Source organism: Schistocerca gregaria, chromosome 8 (assembly GCF_023897955.1).
Source record: "Schistocerca gregaria isolate iqSchGreg1 chromosome 8, iqSchGreg1.2, whole genome shotgun sequence".
Classification (NCBI taxonomy): domain Eukaryota; kingdom Metazoa; phylum Arthropoda; class Insecta; order Orthoptera; family Acrididae; genus Schistocerca; species Schistocerca gregaria.
The window spans coordinates 56147545-56169300 of NC_064927.1; the positions used below are offsets into that span (position 1 = coordinate 56147545).

At 40.2% G+C, this 21756-nt stretch overlaps 1 protein-coding gene across 6 annotated transcripts in view; it reads left to right on the forward strand.

Annotated features, from left to right (window-relative positions):
* LOC126284653 (putative fatty acyl-CoA reductase CG8306) overlaps nt 1–21756 on the forward strand; it is a 174613-nt gene that overhangs the window by 89034 nt on the left and 63823 nt on the right. For 3 of the 6 annotated variants that reach the window (XM_049983753.1, XM_049983757.1, XM_049983758.1), the window contains exons 2-3: nt 15197–15449; nt 18713–18964. In XM_049983753.1, the coding sequence (XP_049839710.1) occupies nt 15246–15449; nt 18713–18964 (456 nt within the window). In that variant the 5' untranslated portion in view covers nt 15197–15245. Of the gene's footprint in view, nt 1–14276; nt 14396–14448; nt 14689–15196; nt 15450–18712; nt 18965–21756 lie in introns of those variants that run through there. The other 3 variants (XM_049983754.1, XM_049983752.1, XM_049983755.1) reach the window with 3 other exon arrangements.

A 21756-nucleotide genomic window follows, 5' to 3' on the forward strand; every position in this document is an offset into this window, starting at 1 on the left:
AAGAGGCCTAAACCCACCCTAATTTTCATCCAGTTGGTCCTCAACTAATACTCGCACTTTCCTTTCAACAATACCTGAGAAGATTTTACCCACAACGCTGATTAAAGAGATACCTCTGTAGCTGTTACAATCTTTTCTGTTTCCATGTTTAAAGATTGGTGTGATTACTGCTTTTGTCCAGTCTGGTGGAACCTGTGCCATTTCAATTATTCTGTGTAGTCATTTAAGACCTGACGTTCCACTGTATTTGATGAGTTCCGACTTAATTTCATCCACCCCAGCTGCTTTATTGCACTGCAATCTATTGACCCTTTTCTCCACTTCCTCAAATGTGATACTATTTTCATCATCATTCCTATCCCATTCTACCTCGAAATCTGAAACATTGCTGATCGTATTTTCACCTACATTGAGCAACTCTTCAAAATATTCCCTCCATCTGCCCAAGGCATCCACAGGATTCACCAGCAGTTTTCCTGACCTGTCCAAAATACTTGTCATTTCCTTCTTACCTCCCTTTCCAAGACTGCTAATTACACTCCAGAATGATTTTCCAGCAGCCTTACCCATAGTCTCCAATCTGTTTCTAAAGTCTTCCCAAGATTTCTTCTTGGATGCTGCAATTATCTGTTTGGCTTTGTTTCCAAAGTCTTCCCAAGATTTCTTCTTGGATGCTGCAATTATATGTTTGGCTTTGTTTCATTCTTAAACATAACTTTCTCTGTGTACCTGAGTTCTAGTAGGTAGCCATTTTTGATACGCCTTCTTTTTCCTTTTACAGGCTGCCTTCACTGTATCATTCCACCAAGCTGTTTGCTTCATCCTACTTTTACACACTACTGTTCTAGATGTCTTGTCCGAAAATTACCTTGAGCAGATAGAGAACCAATTCGTTAGGGTACGTCTTCGACCTTCTGCCAACAAACAGACCTGAACTTGTCGAATCAGTTAACGCAGAAGGTATCAGTGATCGTAAGGCTGTTGACAGCATCTGTGAGGAAGGGTCCTACGAGGAGTGTTAAGAAAGGTAGCAAGATATACTTGCTCAGCAAGGATGATAGGATACAAATTTCAGAATATCTCAGAAAAAATTCGGTGATGAGGACGAAGATGTGGAAAACAAATGGAAGAAATTCAAAGGCATCCTTCAATATGCCCTAGACGAGTATGTCCCGAGTAAGATTTTAAGGGATGGGAAAGAGCCATCATGGCTTAGTAGCCGTGTTAGAAAAGCGCTACAAAAACAAAGGGCACTTCATCTCATATGTAAGAGAAGTAAAAACCTAGGTGACAAACAAAAGCTGAACGATGCGAAAATGAGCGGATGGAGAGCAATGAGAGAAGCGTTCAATGATTTTGAAAGTAAGACGATGTCAACCGACCTGAGTAAAAACCCTATGAGATTTTGGTCGTATGTAAAATCAGTAAGTGGGTCAAAATCATCTATTCATTCTCTCAGCGACCACACCGGCACCGAAACGGAAGATAACAGAGAGAAGACCGAAATACCGAATTCTGTCTTCTGAAGTTGTTTCAACGCGGAAGATCGAAGTGGCAGATATTGAGATCTCGGAACTGAAAAACAGATACAATCGCTTAGTAGCGGAAAGACTTCAGGGCCAGATGAGATACCTATAAGATTCTATAAAGATTATGCGAAAGAACTTGCGCCAGCAGTAATTTATCGTACATCGCCTGAGCAACGAAAGATACGTAACGACTGGAAAAAGCGCAGGTCATTCTCGTTTTTAAGAAAGGCCCTAAGACAGACCTACACAATTACAGTCCTGTATTATTAACGTCAATCTGTTGTAAAATTATGAAACAGGTTTTATGCTCAAGAATTATGACGTTTATGGAAAATGAACATCTCCTCTATAAAAATTAACATGGATTCCTCAAACAGAGGTCCTGCGAAACTCAGCTCCCTCTGTTCCTGCATGAAATCCACAGCGCAGCGGACAACGGCGCTCGAGTTGATGCCGTGTTCCTTGATTTCAATAAGGCATTTGACATCGCCACCCTTTGCCGTTTAATGAAAAAAAAAAAAAATACGAGCTTAAGGAGTATGGGAGCACATTTGCTATTGTATTCAAGACTTTCTTGCACGCAGAACTCAACACGTCGCTCTTAACGGAACTAAATCGATAGATGTAAAGGTAATATCCGGTGTACCGCAGGGAAGTGTGATAGCACCGTTGCTGTTTATAATATAATATATAAATGATCTAGCAGAAAGCGTCGGATGCTCTTTAGGGGTATTCACAGATGATGCAGTTGTCTGGTTCAAATGCCTCTGAGCACTATGGGACTTAACATCAGAGGTCATCAGTCCCCTAGAACTTAGAACTACTTAAACCTAACTAACCTAAGGACACCACATACATCCATGCCCGAGGCAGGATTCGAACCTGCGACCATAGCAGTCGCACGGTTCCGGACTGAAGCGCCTAGAACCGCTCGGCCACAACGGCCGGCTCTTCGTGAGTTTGAGTGAATACAAGATTCTTTAGTGAGTGCGCATGAGTTCTTATCGATGATTGACAATTAAGTACAGAGTTACGCTTTACACTAATCACTGTATTTAGAAGAGATGAGAGTAGGTTTCGAATTGTTTTCAGTTAAAAACAACAGTTTGTTATATGATCGCTTGTTGTACAAGCAGGCAACGAAAAAAGTTAGACATGAAGTATTATGTATTTCCGGGGAACAAAGAGTCATAAGAAAAATTGATACATGACGTTTCGTTTTCAGTTCGTAATGCTTGTGTGTGATCAATACATTTTGCTGATTCGGATAGTGAGACTAATGTGAAGATTGTATTGTTGAATTTTCCTCAGAGGCATTAGTTGGTGCCTGACGCTGTACCGTCTCTATTTCTCCTAGTCTCCAGAGCTGATCTAAGGGCTGGTAATAAGCCTAACAATGAGAGAAATTTCAGGCAAAAAGAAAACATATTTGCCATTAAGAATATCGGAAGAGGTTTTACGAATAAATATAGAACCAATTAACGAAGAAACTGCTAGTAGAGAAGAAAATTCACTATGTAAGCAAACAATACTTTAAGTACGACAATGCACATTTGTACGAACATGTAGAAACTATGGAAAAAGAAATAAATGAATAGCCAAGAGCACACAGATTTAGGCGATCGTCCATCTCAGTGTAATGCTGAGTACATAAAAATAATTGCAACAGTGACTGAGGGTCCTTTCGCTGCCAGCAACAAATGGCCATGTAAGGACGGTATAGTAACTGGTGATTTGAAGATGTTGCAAAGCGTTATGTTTTGGCATGGACGTACTAAAAATCCTTTCGCTAGTGCAGTCACTACTAAAAGTGTAGCATCTCATCAGGTTTTATAGACTTAGCCTTAATCTCATGGGAATACAATCAAGACTACTGAATAAATGTGAAAAATATGCATTTCTTAGTTTCTCGTGGAATGGAAGTTAACAGTGACTTACGTCTACCGGAAATCAAGTAATAGACGAAAGGAAAGACTCATGTCAAGTGCTCCTGCTGTTAGAATATAAAAGCAGAAATTACAAACTTGGCACGGTTAAAGTAACATTTTTAGTGTCCCTCATTCATCTGCATCTACATCTGTACTCCGCAACCCAGCTTACGGTGAGTGGCGGAGGGTATTTGTACCACTGATACTTCCGTCCTTTTCCTATTCCAGTCGCGAATGGTATGCGGTAAGATTGACTGCCGGCAGGCCTCTGTGTAAGCTCGAACCTCACCAATTTTTCCATTATAGTAAGATAGATGTAGGTGGGGGGGGGGGGGGACCAATGCAGGGTATAAGTGCAGATATTTCTATTGGTGACTGAGGACTGTGTAATGTACAACATTTTAGCAGTATTTACTTCATTTGCAGAATAATAATTACAGCTTTTAGGAGTAGTAGGTTGGTTAATACCTCGAAGTACATGTGGCGAGGCAAGCCATTAATGCTTATTTCCGCATTCGCAGCAGGTCATGTGTTAGAAGTATGGACTCTTGGGCCCTAAATGGTAAGTGTACACTGGCAGGTGGAGTCCACTTAGTGGTGCAGCTCTGACCATGCACAAAACATCAGGTAGTAAATTATGTGACATGTTTGCTGGAAGACTGTTCGACGCAGAGAAAAAACAATGGAGACACTGATGTGTGTACATGTTAAGGTTATCCGTATGACAATATCTGTGTATACTGACCGACTCGTCAGGGAACGTACGCTGTCGTAATCTTAACAGGAAAGCACAATGGACGCCTGTCTTGTAGAATCCCTCACTGGAATCCAATTAAGATCTCTATGACATTTCGGGCTCACTAAACGAAATTTCCAAGAAACGCGCGGCTCTTCTTTATTTTCTCTACCCGGTAAGGGTGTCACACTGATGCGCAATGCTCGAGGAAGTTTCTGTAAGTGTGGATGATATGCACTTTCTGAAGATTATTTCAATAAAGCTAACTCTGTCATCTGGCTTCCCTACAGTTACTTTTATGTGGTTCTTCCTCATTAAATCGTTCAGCGCGCATACTCTTAGATGTTGAACTGATGTAACAGCTTCCACCGATTGCTCGGCAATAACGGGGATGTTTACCTACTTGTAGGGTTGGAGCCTTAGTTCGTAGCGTTATTCTATAGGTTTAAAAAACACAACATATACGCACAACAGAGACTTTAATCATCAATAACGTATTCCCCTTCATTATTTAAAGTAGTCTGCCAACGCTGGGGTAGCTTTTTGATTCCGCAACTGTAGAAATGACGTGGTTTTGAGGCGAAGTATTCGTCACGTTCTGAGTGCATTTTCGTCCGGAAAGGAAGTCCCTTGAGGGTTTTTCGATAGAGAGCGGAAAAGATGAAAATTGAAGGAGGTAGATCGGATGAATAAGGTGGCTGCGGAATGACTTCTCTACCCACTTCCTGTGCAGTGTTTTCTGTCAGTCTAGCAGAATGCGTTATCGTTGAGAAACATCATCTCGCGCATTGTTCCCGGTCGTTGTTCCTGGACTGATTCTGCAAGGCATCTCAGTTGTTGACAGTAACTCAGTATTCGTAGTACAACAGTACACCGTCGCTGTTCCACCAGAGGCTTCACATTATCTTTTGTGAGGGGAGTTTGGGCTCAACCACTACTTTCTTTTTCTTACGCTAACATAAAGTAACGATACAGTACAGGAATGGTCGGTGTTGTTCACGAGCCAATTGATGACAAGCAAGCAGAGATTAACATACGGCCACTCGCTGATTTTTTGTGGTTTTGGCTTAGAGCATACGGTACCCATATATCCGATTTTTGAACCTTTCCCATTGAATACAAATACTGCAAGATGGTGAAATGATCACAGTTAATTACATTTTCCAGTGCACTGACTTGAACCTTCCTGGATTAATACGTTTAAACGAGTTGCATCGAACCCCAAAGCTCCTCCTGTATGTGAAGAGTCACTAACGTGAAAACGATCCTCCTTAAATCCATTTTCTTGCCGTGCTCTGTCCAATGTCCTTATCCCCGTACACGGCGCAAGTGTTTTTTGCTGCCTACGCTTTTGTCACTCCTCTACTGAAGTCAAACAGAAGAATATGTCGAAAATGTTCCGATTTCTGCGCTTGGCACTCCATTTTCTAGCATCTCAGCTCCACTCACTACCTACAAATGACAATATGTAAACTCAAATAGCGACAGTGAACTACAAATACAAATGACACTCGACAAATTCATAGCAGCCGGAATAACCAAGGAAGTATATAGTGTCGTTTATATAAGTCGTTGGGAATAACAACATGCAAAACAAAACGCTACGAACTTATGGTCAAGCTAATAGAATTATAATCTCTGTTTGCGCTGAGAGTCAACTGTCATTCGTGCATTCATCAGGGTAATGGAGAATCCAAAACTGAAAGAGATATTCTAATCTAAGGAGATTTACATATGGAAGAACTTACTACGTGTACTTTCAAATAAGAATAACTTGCGTATAATCTACACATTGGTGAGGAAAGTGTACAAATTTACAATGAAGTCATTCACTCAAGTGATGAGGTTCAACAATTAAAGACAGCAACCCACTGGACGGAAATAAACAAACAGAACAGAGCAAAATTACCTCGAGTGCGTATGGTGATCTAAATTGAGTTTTCAATGCGAAACGATTTAAAAGCTGTGTGTGGAATTTATGAAAGGCGGGAAAACAAATACCGGTAGTTTACTCAGCAGACAAACATAATTATAGGGATTGTAATGACACGTATGGGGACTGACACGGAATGTATCGAAGCGAATCTGGAACAAGGAAAACGTTCACCACATTCCCTACCAAAACTGGAAGTTCAACTGCTGCTTTCCGAGCATTCAGGCCAAGGGATTCTCGTACGTAATTTCTTGGCGTCCATGAAGTGTTGCTGGAATGTAAGAAAACTATTTCCGATACTGCCGTCGGGTATCCCAGATTTCGAAACTCGCACAGAGATGGGCGTCTTTTAATAATTTTTTTTGGGGGGGGGGGGGGGGGGTGGCAGAGTCTAGCCCTGGAGCCACGCAGTGTTTGTAATGTTTTGGCGACTTGTAAGTAGCCATAAAAAAGGTCTAGTCCCGACCCCGTTAAAAACCTGCGTCGTATCGACTTTCAAATCATTTTCTCGAAAGAAAAGCACCTGACTATCGACATTTTTTTTCCTTTCCACGAAAGCTGGGTGGGGGAGACGGAGACCATTCACCCCCCCCCCCCTCCCTCTGTCCTTGGCTACAGCACCCCTGAGCGCTTTGAGGAATGATGATAGTTCAACTCTTTACGATGAGGCAATTGACAGACCGATCGGGAAGTAAATCCTCCATTTCATGTAGGCTTTACTCGTTCACACCACACGAGTCAACGCTATTAAATGTAACAGAAATCAATAAATTAGAAGATATGTTAGACGAACCTTTGAGTATGTCTATTTTGTAAAATCAGGTGTCGTAAACCGCCATTTCTCATTCTTTTTCTTTTGTGGCACACCAAAGTACGTTTCAAACGTTCGCAACACCCCATACGTTATTTTTCCCTAGATGTAAAAAAAAAGTATCACATACAGCGTTTTAGAATTGAATGCAAAAAAATATATGACTGTTATGATGTGTGGTCTAGGGGTAGCGTCTTTGATTCATAATCAAAAACGTCTTCGGTCCCGGGTTCGATCCCCGCCACTGCCTAAATTTCGATAAATTATCAGCATTGGCGGCCGAAGACTTCCGGCATAAGAAGTCAGCCTCATTCTGCCAACGGCCTTTTCAAAGAGGGCGGAGGAGCGGATAGAGGTTCAGGGCACTCTCTTGTCCTAGGGGTGGGAAATTGCCCCTAAAGGCGGAAGAATCAGCAATGATCAATGACATGAGGATGCAGAAGGCAATGGAAACCACTGCATTAAAGACACGTAACGTGTATCCACAGGACATGTGGCCTGTAGTTGAAGAAGTGTCATGATGATCTCTCCATTGGCAAAAGATTGCGGAATAGTCCCCCATTAGGATCTCTGGGAGGGGACTGCCAAGGGAGAGGTTACCATGAGAAAAAGATTGAATAATCAACGAAAAGATAATGTTCTACGAGTCGGGGCGTGGAATGTTAGAAGCTTGAACGTGGTAGGGAAACTAGAAAATCTGAAAAGGGAAATGCAAAGGCTCAATCTACATATAGTAGGGGTCAGTGAAGTGAAGTGAAGTGGAAGGAAGACAAGGATTTCTGGTCAGATGAGTATCAGGTAATATCAACAGCAGCAGAAAATGGTATAACAGGTGTAGGATTCGTTATGAATAGGAAGGTAGGGCAGAGGGTGTGTTACTGTGAACAGTTCAGTGACCGGGTTGTTCTAATCAGAATCGACAGCAGACCAACACCCACGATAGTTCAGGTATACATGCCGACGTCGCAAGCTGAAGATGAACAGATAGAGAAAGTGTATGAGGATATTGAAAGGGTAACACAGTATGTAAAGGGGGAAGAAAATCTAATAGTCATGGGCACTGGAATGCAGTTGTAGGGGAAGGAATAGAAGAAAAGATTACAGGAGAATATGGGCTTGGGACAAGGCATGAAAGAGGAGAAAGACTAATTGAGTTCTGTAACAAGTTTGAGCTAGTAATAGCGAATACCCTGTTCAAGAATCACAAGAGGAGGAGGTATACTTGGAAAAGGCCGGGAGATATGGGAAGATTTCAATTAGATTACATCATGGTCAGACAGAGATTCCGAAATCAGATACTGGATTGTAAGGTGTACCCAGGAGCAGATACAGACACAGATCACAATATAGTAGTGATGAAGAGTAGGCTGTAGTTCAAGACATTAGTCAGGAAGAATCAATACACAAAGAAGTGGGACACGGAAGTTCTAAGGAATGACGAGATACGTTTGAAGTTCTCTAACGCTATGGATACAGCAATAAGGAATAGCGCAGTAGGCAACACAGTTGAAGAGGAATAGACGTCTCTAAAAAGAGCCATCACAGAAGTTGGGAAGGAAAACATAGGTACAAAGAAGGTAGCTGCGAAGAAACCATGGGTAACAGAAGAAATACTTCAGCTGATTGATGAAAGGAGGAAGCACAATCATGTTCCGGGAAAATCAGGAATACAGAAATACAAGTCGCTGAGGAATGAAATAAATAGGAAGTGCAGGGAAGCTAAGACGAAATGGCTGCTGGAAAAATGTGAAGACATCGAAAAAGATATGATTGTCGGAAGGACAGACTCAGCATACAGGAGAGTCAAAACAACCTTTGGTGACGTTAAAAGCAACGGTGGTAACATTAAGAGTGCAACGGGAATTCCACTGTTAAATGCAGAGGAGAGAGCAGATAGATGGAAAGAATACATTGAAAGCCTCTATGAGGGTGAAGATTTGTCTGATGTGATAGAAGAAGAAACAGGAGTCGATTTAGAAGAGATAGGGGATCCAGTATTAGAATCGGAATTTAAAAGAGCTTTGGAGGACTTACGGTCAAATAAGGCAGAAGAAATAGATAACATTCCATCTGAATTTCTAAAATCATTAGGGGAAGTGGCAACAATACGACTATTCACGTTGGTGTGTAGAATATATGAGTCTGGCGACATACCATCTGACTTTCGGAAAAGCATCATCCACACAATTCCGAAGACGGCAAGAGCTGACAAGTGCGAGAATTATCGCACAATCAGCTTAACAGCTCATGCATCGAAGCTGCTTACAAGAATAATATACAGAAGAATGGAAAAGAAAATTGAGAATGCGTTAGGTGACGATCAGTTTGGCTTTAGGAAAAGTAAAGGCACGAGAGAGGCAATTCTGACGTTACGGCTAATAATGGAAGCAAGGCTAAAGAAAAATCAAGACACGTTCATAGGATTTGTCGACCTGGAAAAAGCTTTCGATAATATAAAATGGTGCAAGCTGTTCAAGATTCTGAAAAAAGTAGGGGTAAGCTATAGGGAGAGACGGGTCATATACAATATGTACAACAACCAAGAGGGAATAATAAGAGTGGACAATCAAGAAGGAAGTGCTCGTATTAAGAAAGGTGTAAGACAAGGCTGTAGCCTTTTGCCCCTACTCTTCAATCTGTACATCGAGGAAGCAATGATGGAAATAAAAGAAAGATTCAGGAGTGGAATTAAAATACAAGGTGTAAGGATATTAATGATACGATTCGCTGATGACATTGCTATCCTGAGTGGAAGTGAAGAAGAACTAAATGATCTGCTGAACGGAATGAACAGTCTAATGAGTACACAGTATGGTTTGAGAGTAAATCGGAGAAAGACGAAGGTAATGAGAAGTAGTAGAAATGAGAACAGCGAGAAACTTAACATCAGGATTGCTGGTCACGAAGTCAATGAAGTTAAGGAATTCTGCTACCTAGGCAGTAAAATAACCAATGACAGACGGAGCAAGGAGGACATCAAAAGCAGACTCGCTATGGAAAAAAAGGCATTTCTGGTCAAGAGATGTCTACTAATATCAAATACTGGCCTTAATCCGAGGAAGAAATTTCTGAGGATGTACGTCTGGAGTACAGCATTGTATGGTAGTGAAACATGGACTGTGGGAAAACCGGAACAGAAGAGAATCGAAGCATTTGAGATGTGGTGCTATAGGCGAATATTGAAAATCAGGTGGACTGGTAAGGTAAGGAATGAGGAGGTTCTACGCAGAATCGGAGATGAAAGCTATATGTGGAAAACACTGATAAGGAGAAGGGACAGGATGATAGGACATCTGCTAAGACATGAGGGAATGACTTCCATGGTACTAGGGGGAGTTGTAGAGGGCAAAAACTGTTGAGGAAGACAGAGATTGGAATACGTCAAGCAAATAATTGAGGACGTAGGTTGCAAGTGCTACTCTGAGATGAAGAGGTTAGCACAGGAAAGGAATTCGTGGCGGGCGGCATCAAACCAGTCAGTAGACTGATAACAAAAAAAAAAAAAAAAAAAAAGGAAGATGCGCCTCATGTTTAAATGCGTACAATAACGTACAGTGATGGGCGATTTCTTGCAAATTGTTTCTTCGAGAAACGATTTGGCGATTTTTTTGTTCTAGGTATTTTATCTGCAGAAGATCAGAAGACAATATAAATCTCGAGACACTCCTGACGACACGGTGGTCGACAAACGCTGGTAGTAAACAATGCAGACATCTCTTGAAGTTGACATTCTTTACTCCAAAATGTTACTGCTGATGAGAAACAATTACGAATAAACTAAGAAGTTACTTTGTAATTATTAACTGACATTAAATTGTGAAAGGGTGCCCATATCTCATACTTGGTGAAAAAAAAATTAAAATTCTTGGTATATCAAATGATGCATTGGTTGCTTGCTGTTAGTTGTGTAACGACTCAGTATGTTAATGACATTGTATTTTCCTCAACAGTACATTAATTCTCGAAGTTTCAGGAAGATTATCCTCTGCTATGGATATTGAACGTAGTCTGTTGCAATAATAGATACACATGGAGAAGGTGATGGATAGGGATACGTAGTGTTGTAAATGTTAGTCAGTTTCTAAAAAATTCACAACAAAGATATTAAGTACGAAAATATAAATGGGGTACTAACTATTCTTATACTACTTTCATGAACCAAGTCACTGATTGATTATAAAACATCGTGTGTTATGTGAAGGAAGACATTATTCTGTTGCGTGGCCATCGTTTGACGAACTACTACAAGTTTGTGCTGATTTGATAAGTTTTCTACTTCACATGCCATTATAGTAATAAGAATAATCGCATACAGAACGATGGAAACATTGTGCCTAATTACAGTCTGGCAGACGACAAAAACTGCAGGCACTCTGATATTGTACGATCGGAAAAACGAGTTTTAAGAAGTACACCGAGCGATGTGACGCGGTGGTTAGAACACTGGACTTGCATTCGGGAAGACGATGGTTCAAACCTGCGTCCAGCCATCCGTCGTTTCCCTAAATCGCTTCAGGCAAATGCCGGGGTGCTTCCTTTGAAAGGGTATGACCGACTTCCTTCCCGATCTTTCCTTAATCCGATGGCACCGATGACTCCGCTGTTTGGTCCCTTCCCCCGAACCAACCAACCAGTGAACCAGCTACATGGTACAGAGATTACTGATTCCAAGCGATAAGACCGATTTAACGACCTAAGAGGAAGTGGGTAAATAAAATAAAAAACGTAGATGCGTTTAACCGAATATCGTGAAGCATGGAAAAGTCTACGGGAAGCTATCTAGCAACAGAAGGCAAATAGATGCTGCTGATGAAGAGACGTTTTACACCTGAAATCTCGCATCTCCCACCTACCCCGGCCGTAGTGGCCGTGCGGTTCTAGGCGCTACAGTCTGGAACCGAGCGACCGCTACATCGCAGGTTTGAATGCTGCCTCGGGCATGGATGTGTGTGATGTCCTTAGGTCAGTTAGGTTCAATTAGTTCTAAGTTCTAGGCGGCTGATGACCTCAGAAGTTAAGTCACATGGTGCTCAGAGCCATTTGAACCATTATTTCTTCCACCTACCCATTCATCTAGTGTCAGTCAGTACGTTGGTAGAAAAACTGGCCCTCTTGCTCCGTCGCTATTTAAGTAATGGGATTCTTGAAAGTATGTGCGTCGCGCTCCTCAGGAAACGCTATTATTTTATTTTTATTTTTTCTTGCAGTTTGGACGACGTCTCATTGCAGTGGCCTTTTGAGTGTTCGCGCTTCAGCTGTAGAAGGCTGAGCTATGCAAACGAAATTTCGTTCGAACATTTAGATATTATTTCACGTTATTATAATTTGTAGCGGTATGCCTTAAAAAATTCTGTCAACACGCAGGGACTGTAATAAAACATAGTTTAATGTTGCAGTTCGTATAAAAATATAATTTGGGATTGGGGTGGATGGTAGTATTCGTAATGCACTATATCTTGCACTATACTCGTCATAGTGATCTACCAGTCATGTATGAACTAAGAATATTGATAAAAATGTTTCATAATTTAATTTGTATTTTGTAATGTGTTTTATTTTCTGAAGAGGGGCAGCAGCCTTTTCAGTAGTTGCAAGGGCAACAGTTTGGATGATTGACTGATCTGGCCTTGTAACAATAACCAAAACGGCCTTGCTGTGCTGTTACTGCGAACGACTAAAAGCAAGGGGAAACTACGGCCGTAATTTTTCCCGAGGGCATGCAGCATTACTGTATGATTAAATGATGATGGCGTCCTCTTGGGTAAAATATTCCGGAGGTAAAATAGTCCCCCATTCGGATCTCCGGGCGGGGACTACTCAAGAGGATGTCGTTATCAGGAGAAAGAAAACTGGCGTTCTATGGATCGGAGCGTGGAATGTCAGATCACTTAATCAGTTAAATAAGCCACAGCTACAAAATACTAACACGAATTCTTTACAGACGAATGGAAAAACTAGTAGAAGCTGACGTCGGGGAAGATCAGTTTGGATTCTGTTGAAATGTTGGAACATGTGAGGCAATCCTGACCTTACGACTTATCTTAGAAGAAAGATTAAGGAAAGGCAAACCTATGTTTCTAGCATTTGTAGACTTAGAGAAAGCTTTTGACAATGTTGACTGGAATACTCTCTTTCAAATTCTAAAGGTGTCAGGGATAAAATACAGGGAGAGAAAGGCTATTTACAATTTGTACAGAAACCAGATGGCAGTTATAAGAGTCGAGGGACATGAAAGGGAAGCAGTTGTTGGGAAGGGAGTAATACAGGGTTTTAACCTCTCCCCGATGTTATTCAATCTGTATATTGAGCAAGCAGTAAAGGAAACAAAAGAAAAATTCGGAGTAGGTATTAAAATCCATGGAGAAGAAATAAAAACTTTGAGGTTCGCCGATGACATTGTAATTCTGTCAGAGACAGCAAAGGATTGGAAGAGCAGTTCAATGGAATGGATAACGACCTTAAAGGAGGATATAAGATGATCATCAACAAAAGCAAAACAAGGATAATGGAATGTAGTCGAATTAAGTCGGGTGATGCTAAGGGAATTAGATTAGGAAATGAGACACTTAAAGTAGTAAAGGAGTTTTGCTATTTGGGGAGCCAAATAACTGATGATGGTCGAAGTAGAGAGGATATAAATTGTAGACTGGTAATGGCAAGGAAAGCGTTTCTGAAGAAGAGAAATTTGTTAACATGGGGTATAGATTTAAGTGTCAGGAAGTCATTTCTGAAAGTATTTGTATGGAGTGTTGCCATGTATGGAAGTGAAACATGGACGATAATTAGTTTGGGCAAGAAGAGAATAGAAGCTTTCGAAATGCGGTGCTACAGAAGAATGTTGAAGATTAGATGGGTAGATCACGTAACTAATGAGGGAGTATTGAATAGGATTGGGGAGAAGAGAAGTTTGTGGCCCAACTTGTCCAAAGAAGGGATCGGTTGGTGGGACATGTTCTGAGGCATCAAGGGATCACCAATTTAGTATTGAAGGGCAGCGTGGAGGATAAAAGTCGTAGAGGGAGACCAAGAGATGAATACACTAAGCAGATTCAGAAGGATGTAGGTTGCAGTAGGTACTAGGAGATGAAGAAGCTTGCACAGGATAGAGTAGCATGGAGAGCTGCATCAAACCAGTCTCAGGACTGAAGACCACAACAACAATAATGTGTTTTATTTTATGGAACAATCGAATTAATACAGCAGTGAATAACTTGTAAAGATAAATGTAAGTGTGTTAAAATAAGAGGTTCATCTTATTTGTGAAAAGTTTGTCGCTGTTAAGGAATTTTCAGAAAAGTTGTGTTGGCTACCCTGCTTGTTTATATATTTTCTGTTTCCGTCAACAGTGTCAAGCGTGTAAGCTGCCGGTTAGGGCCTGAACTGGTTGATTGTCAAACTTTTATGAATCGGTGGAGACTACGCATTCATTCATACAGTTTGCATATTTAGATCAAGACAGTAAGTATTGGTAGCACTGTGGAGTTTTGAATTACCCACCGTGCAGCGGTGTCGCATCTGGTGCTTTGACGAACTTTCGTATTTCGATTACTTGACATATCTGGCACATTTTTACAACATACTCTTCAGTGACTGATTTTGTTGTTCTGTCTTTGTGTTCAGTGGAGTACTTGTCCCCAAATACTCTGACAATCTCGAAAAACAAGCTACAAAAGATGATTAATGGTGTTCGTACATGTAGTATTTCTGCCTTGCTGGTGATTTTGTGTGACGCTATTTTGTAAGCCGTTACGGTGAGTGTAACCGTAGATACTTCTTGTTCTTCTCTAAAACCCGTTAATTGAATTGCCTTTTAAAAATAACATCGGATAGATGAGAATTTGCTCATGAGCACTGTAAAAAAGAACGCTCATATTGATGTTCTGTATACTTGAAAGTAGCACCAAGTCCTTAACAAGAGTCTCTTTATGATGCCTATGTTGTTTCATAGGGGTTGAGAGAAGTGTCGTAGTGATTTAGAAGCCAGAGTCGTTACTTTTTCCGTGACCTCTCTTGTCATTATCGCGTGACTGCAGTGTTTGGACCCACAGAATGGATATAGTCCGGTTTCCTTAAAGTGTAGTGCTCTCTTGTATTGGCCATGCGGCGACGGGACTTTTAACCTTAACCGCTTTTCCTTCTTGTTTAATATGCGACTTTCGGCACGTTGACTGCACAGATTAAAAGATTACTGCTTGTCCGTAACACCATGTTTGTTTACTTATTTTTATGTTGGTGCTGAAAGTTTCATTTCTCTTACAGGACTGGTGATTTTTTTACTCCTATCTCTTCAGCACAATTGTTACTGATCATGGCTGGTGAGGGCAGTAACTCACCAATATTGGATTTCCTTCGTGGGAAAAAGATATTCTTGACTGGGGGCACTGGTTTTGTAGGTGTTGCCCTCATAGAAAAACTCCTTCGCACAACTGAAGTCGATACTATTTACCTTCTGATGAGACCGAAGAAGGGCAAGCAGATAGCAGAAAGACTCCAGGAACTTGAAAAAAATTCTGTAAGTATTGTGGGTAGAAATATTCTGCAGTGTTAAAATTAGCCATAGGGAAGAGTTTTCTCTTGTGTATATTGATAAGACACGTATGAGAAAAAAGTAATGAAATACTGCTTAAATAAGACTTCATTTTATATAGTGTGCGTTGCTTTTATTGTCTTTTAGCTGAATACTGAACATTTTTGTAGAATCTTTCAAAACATTTTAAGTTATGAGAAAGGTTAAACTGAGTTGGAATTGCCAGTAATTCACTTGATAAAGTTCTTTCGTGGAGATATCCATGGTTTTCATGAGTTCAGTAATTATTATTATTTCAAAACACAAAGGCAGCAGCCACTTTCTTTAAAATCATACCATTAACTTATTTACTGCAGTTTGTGCTGAGGACATAAATATCTTGTGAAATGGTTCTTTATAATGTTTCTGCTTCTCAGTAAAATTAATCTGGAAAATCTTGTAACACTGAATTTTTTTTTCTGTGTTTGGCTTTCAGTTGTTGAAGGGTCAGAGACACTGTTACTGGAGGAATATACAGGGTGAGTCAGGAGGAAATGTACAGGTCTTGAAGGGTGATAGTATGAGTGATTCTGAACAAAAAATTCATATTAATATGTGCCTTATTGTGAATGGTTTCAGAGATAGAGCACATGTAGTATCACTTTTGTACAATTTCTTTAATTACTTAAAATCCGCACCCTCCAGTGAAGACATGTTACTGTGCAAAATTAAATTACATTCAGTTTCCTACAAAAACAGGACCTGTTCATGTTTCTCAAGGACTTAAGTTTGCCCAAAGACAGCATGAGGATACTGACAATTTAGTGCTATGCACATGTGCTGTAGCTAGGTGCTCTTTGTAGCCCAATTTGAAGTAGCTTCATGGCCTGATAGAATACAAGTCTCCTTATCAAACTGTTCGTCTAAGCTTCCTCTAAACTACCACTGTACATTGTGAACAATAACAATGTTTGAGTAACACAGAAAATAAGTAGGCCTAACAAAGTATTATTATGCATGTTCTATGTCAGAAACCATGTTCATATGATCTTTTTTGTTCAGGATCACTGATACTATCACCCCTCAAAGCCTGTACCTTTCCTCCTGACTTGCCCTCTGTATCATTTAAATAAAATCCATATGGTTAGATGACTCTCATATGTAGTAAAACTACCATTGTTGGCAATTGTATTACACATGACGTGTTCACACACTCGGGAGGATTTTATTGAAATGGGTCCTGGCACAAACTGTTTGCTTTAGTATTATGTTGTGCAGTTATCCCAGAGTGTCAAAATAGTGTCATGAAACATAAGTTACTTTTGGCTAGCCACAGTTGAGATGTACATTTAGTGTCTGGCTGCCACATAACAGTGTGTGGAGAAAAGAAATTTTTTTTTCGCAACATAGAAGCGAATTGATGTAAGAAATTAAATGCAGTCCTATATTAATTGGATTACATTGATTCCTCAAAAGGTAAGCTGTAGTGTGTGGCAAGATTTCTGATGAGATAATTTGCAGCTCCCATTCAGAAGATTCAGTATCCATACAGGATAGGCTGACTCTGAAGTCTACTAACAAATTTTGAAAGGTTGATCAACACTTCTTTCTCAGAATTTTCCCAGCAGGCTCCACTGCTCTCCAGTGGACCTTTGTGGAGCAGTTAATTCTGCTTGTCACCTCAGTCATCTGTGTGACTCTTGTTTGATAAGAATACCCACAGACTAGTGAAGATGTGTGTAGAATAAAACGTGTTGTACATAAAGTGTCATACAAACTAGTGTCAATAAGTTTACAGTACTAACTAATGACACAATTTTTCAATGTCCTCTTGCTTCTTTAGTTCTATACTTGGTTTATGGCAACAGTAAGACACCATTTATTGTAAGCCAACGGAAACAAAAATTTGAAAAAGAGTAATGCAGGAATTCATTTATTCCTTCAACATTTTCCGTAGTGCCCATCAAGAAGCAGGGATGTAAAACAAGTCACAGTACACATTAACGTATGTTGAGGACATAGAAACATATGTTTACTGTATCACCAGCACTCTGTTCTGGTATTTACACTAATGTTGTCTAAATTAAGTCGAGTTAATTACTAAGAAAGCTGTTACATTGAAAAAAAGCTGCTGCTGCCTCAGTTTTACTGTGTACCGTTTCATAATAAACATATCTGGTTGTCATGAAGCTAACAAAACTTTTCTGTTTCTCAATCCAAATATTCACATAATTTATGGGAGGAGAGGGCAACAAGCTGTGTGTATAATTATTATTTTTTTTAAATTTGTAGGTATTCCCATTTTCTTCATTTGTTAGATGGGGACTTGTTGACTATCTTACCATAACTGTATGTAACTTCATTCTGGACACTGGACAAGCAGGCAGTCTACTCAGTAATTATTTTTGTGACTTATATTGTGACTGCATATATCACAGTAAAAATACTGATGCACCACAGCTGATACGGGTCTCCACTGGAGTGCACTTGCTAACTGGAACAAAAATTGTGGATTAACTGCTGTGTCATCATGGAATGCAGAGCAGTATGTTATGATTCTTGAAAACTGTAGGTTTGTCTGTGGTATGATCATGCAGATGTACATTTTAAACATCCTCTGTAAAGGAACAGTCCTGTGTGTTTATGTTCCTTACAGTAACTATGTTATTACTACTCATGTGAGTGTCCCACTGTTGCGAGAGTTTGAACCTGTGACAAGAGAACATTTCTCTGTGTGGCCAGCAGTGAGATATTTTCAAAAAGTACATACATTTTGTGTCAGAGTGAGTAAAATTACTATTACATTGTGCATTGACAACAGATTTCTGAAATCCTTCGGAGGATGTAGAGATCAAACTTGCAATCCTTAATGGTTGGAAGTCTTCAGATATCTTCTGATACAGGTTGTGAGATTTGAGTGACTGACAAAAGTCTGCACTGGAATGGTATCAGTGCAATATAGTCACAAAACTAACTAGAACTGAACATAGAATGAGTTGTAGTGTATCTTAGAATTATTTACCAGAGTACACTGTAAATCGATACACTTGGCAAACGACCATGACCAATGCCTCAAGTTTTGTGAGCAAAGTTGACTCATTCTGCTGATGCTGTTTTTTGTCATAATGTAGTCTATATAGTGGGCTAACACTATAGTCCACACAGTGATTGGGCCCAATTCATTGAGACAGCAACTCAGTCAGCAGTTCTGCTAGAAGTTGAGGCTGTCTGCAGTTTGTGTTGTGTCACTGACTCAACCGGTTCTGCAGGGATTTGAACGCCTCGTGAAGGAGTGCCCCGAGAAGCCTTTTGCGCGGTTGAAGGCTGTGGCCGGAGACGTCTCGGAGGAAGGACTGGGTCTGCTGCCAGAGGACAGGCAGATGCTGGCGCGGGAGGTGCAGCTGGTGTTCCACTCGGCCGCAACCCTCGACTTCGAGTCGCCTCTCAAGCCGACGGTGGCCACGAACCTGCTCGGCACTAGGCGCGTCATCGAACTGTGCCGAGAGATGAGCAAGCTCGAGGTGAGTGATTAATTTGCCGACTTTCTCTGAGAGGAAAATATTGAGTTGACATCTTAATAGGACATGTGGTTAGTGACTTGTCAATGAAATATATTTTGTACTAACTGCCATGTTTGTGTTTGATTCTTCATTTAACCTTTGTGGAGCATATTGTCCGGGAGATGCATTATTGGTACTGACAGTTCAGTAGCATTGTTCCATTGCCTAGTGAACGCAGGTAGCCAGCCAACATTGGACTGTACTCGAGCAGGCAGCAGGAGCCACATTGGCTCTCTGCAAATCTGATGCTTGCTTCAGAACATACCGTTTAGTGTCTTGCATGAAACTGGTGCTGTCGTTTGGTCATTTGTGTTAATAGCGTAGTTTGTAGTTTATCTTCCTTTTGTTGTTGTTGTTGTTAGTGTTTATTTGTTCATGTTTCTTTTTAAACAATATCCAGTGCAATGAGTAGTGCCAGCCAAATTGTGAAGTGAAAGAAAGAAAAGTGTCCTACACAGCGAAGCCCTGCGAATTTGTGTTTTCTGTGAGGGAATACTTTGAAAAAGAAAAGGAAAAAGGTGATGCCTTATTTCCTGTTGCTCAGGTTAAGAGGAGTGCAGCAGCATTGAAAATAAGCAAGAACACTGTTGTAATAATAGGGAAAAAACAGTACAGTATAGGCTGTGGTGAGAGTGGCGCAGTAAGGCTGTACACACTAAGCACGTGATAGCTGTAGAGGGTTTCCAGAAAGACACTATTTGTCATCATATATATAGCTATTATAATAACAGAAGGTAACATCCCACTCCATCTAAATTACTCGTGTCACTTCAGAAAGATAATATTTTTGAAGCAAGCAAATTTTCTTTACATACAGTACTGAAAGGCATAGCCTTCAGCTATTCAGTGTTTAACAGATGCAAAATATTGGTGGAAAGGACGGTTGTAGTTGCATTTCTATGCAGAATCATGGGTGCGAGATTCGAAAATATACTGTGGCTAGATGAAATGTGGGTTAATGCCATTTATTCAATTATGTAGAGGCTTGAGAGATGGATCACCTGAGAGGGTCATGGCAGTGCCTGTTGGAAAAGGACGAATTATTGCAGTACATGCAGATACTTTGGACGGTTTCTGTTAACTGCTTATTAATGTTTCAACTAAAAAAGACAGGCGATCACCACAAAGAGATGAACAGTGTGGTTTTTCAAAAATGATTTGAAATATTGCTTATGACAAATCTGACAAGTCCATCAGTGATAGTCGTGGACAGTGCCCCATATCATTCCATTGTTCATGATAGGACACCAACTGTGGAAATGAAACGAGAAGAATTATTCAGTGGCTCAGATGACAAAAAGGGGATTTCAGAGAAGATTGAAGAAGGCAGAATTAGTTGAAATTGTAGTACAAAAGGAACCACAATTTCCAACATATGTAATTGATGAGATTTCTAAAAGGTACGGGCATGAGTGTTAGGCTTTCTTCATACCATTGCCATGTCAGTGCCATTGAAGGGATACGGGTGCAAATAAAACATTGTTGCTGCAGACAGTAAAAAATTCATGATCTCTGAAGTTGAAAATCCTCTTGTCATTGCTGTCAGTCAATTGACAAGCAAGACGTAGACAAAAATTTTGAACAGTGCTGAAAGTGTCAACAGAGAGTCAGTCAAAAATGAAGACACTGTGAAGGATCGCGTAGAAAATATAATAATGCAACTGGGAGAGAGCAGTGAGCACTACTGAAGAAGACAATTTTAAATCACATTCTGATAGTAATGAGAGTGGCGTTTTCCTGTTAGCATAACACTACCACACCAGAGAGAGTAAGGAGTGAACATGCCATCGACCTACTGTCGTATTGTGAGTACGATATTCAGATTATAGCCATTAATATAGTGCTAAATTATTCAGTTGTTTGTTGTGTGACTAATTAATATTACTAATATTTAGTTGTCATTTATTTTGTGAAGTTTAACAAGTAACTTTGATATTTCACATATATTGCTATTTCATATATATTTACAAATATCATTGGAAAAGTTCTTGTAGAATCTAATTACTTTGGGATTAAAGGAGACCACTTACTGAGAAACAGAAAGATTGTTATCAACAGCCACACATGAAAGAAAGAAAGCTAGTAAGTTTCTCTTTCTTTTTTACTTTCTTTTGTGTGTGCCCGTCGACAATTCAACGCTTCTTTTTTTCAACACATTTACAGGTTAATTTTTAAATCTATCAGAGTAAAGCTCCTGACCACATATTCATACAGATCTTTTAAACCTTCATTAGAAATGTGGATCAGACACTTCACTACAGTGTCATATTGTTTATTCCTGCACACCACAGTCACACACAGCACTTTCACAATAACTGTATATCAAAATGTGGCCACATCTCCCTTGTAGTTGTTTTGACTATCCACAATGGGGAAGGTTGCCATCACTGTTGGGCTATGAATTAGGTGGACATTCTGGAGTGGGTATTCATTCCACTGTTCTGTCAATTTTTCAGTAACATAGAAAAATTAGTGACCCAAAGAGCGACCCAGTTTGGCTTGCTGGACTTCGTGTAAAGCTGGTGGAATTTAAAAAGTGCTGATTACACCAGAATTCTTATGGGACTCTGTCTTAAGAATTTACACCTTGGCAGCCTTCCTTTTGGGATGAGGTGTAGCAAAATTGTATAGAGCAACCACTGGGTGAAAGTAGATATGAGTGCCAGCCACCCTCCTTATGTCCTCGTTTAGCCGTACACCTGCCTTTGTTATATTTTTTTCTGGTTTGCTATGCAGTGCCACAATATCGAGAA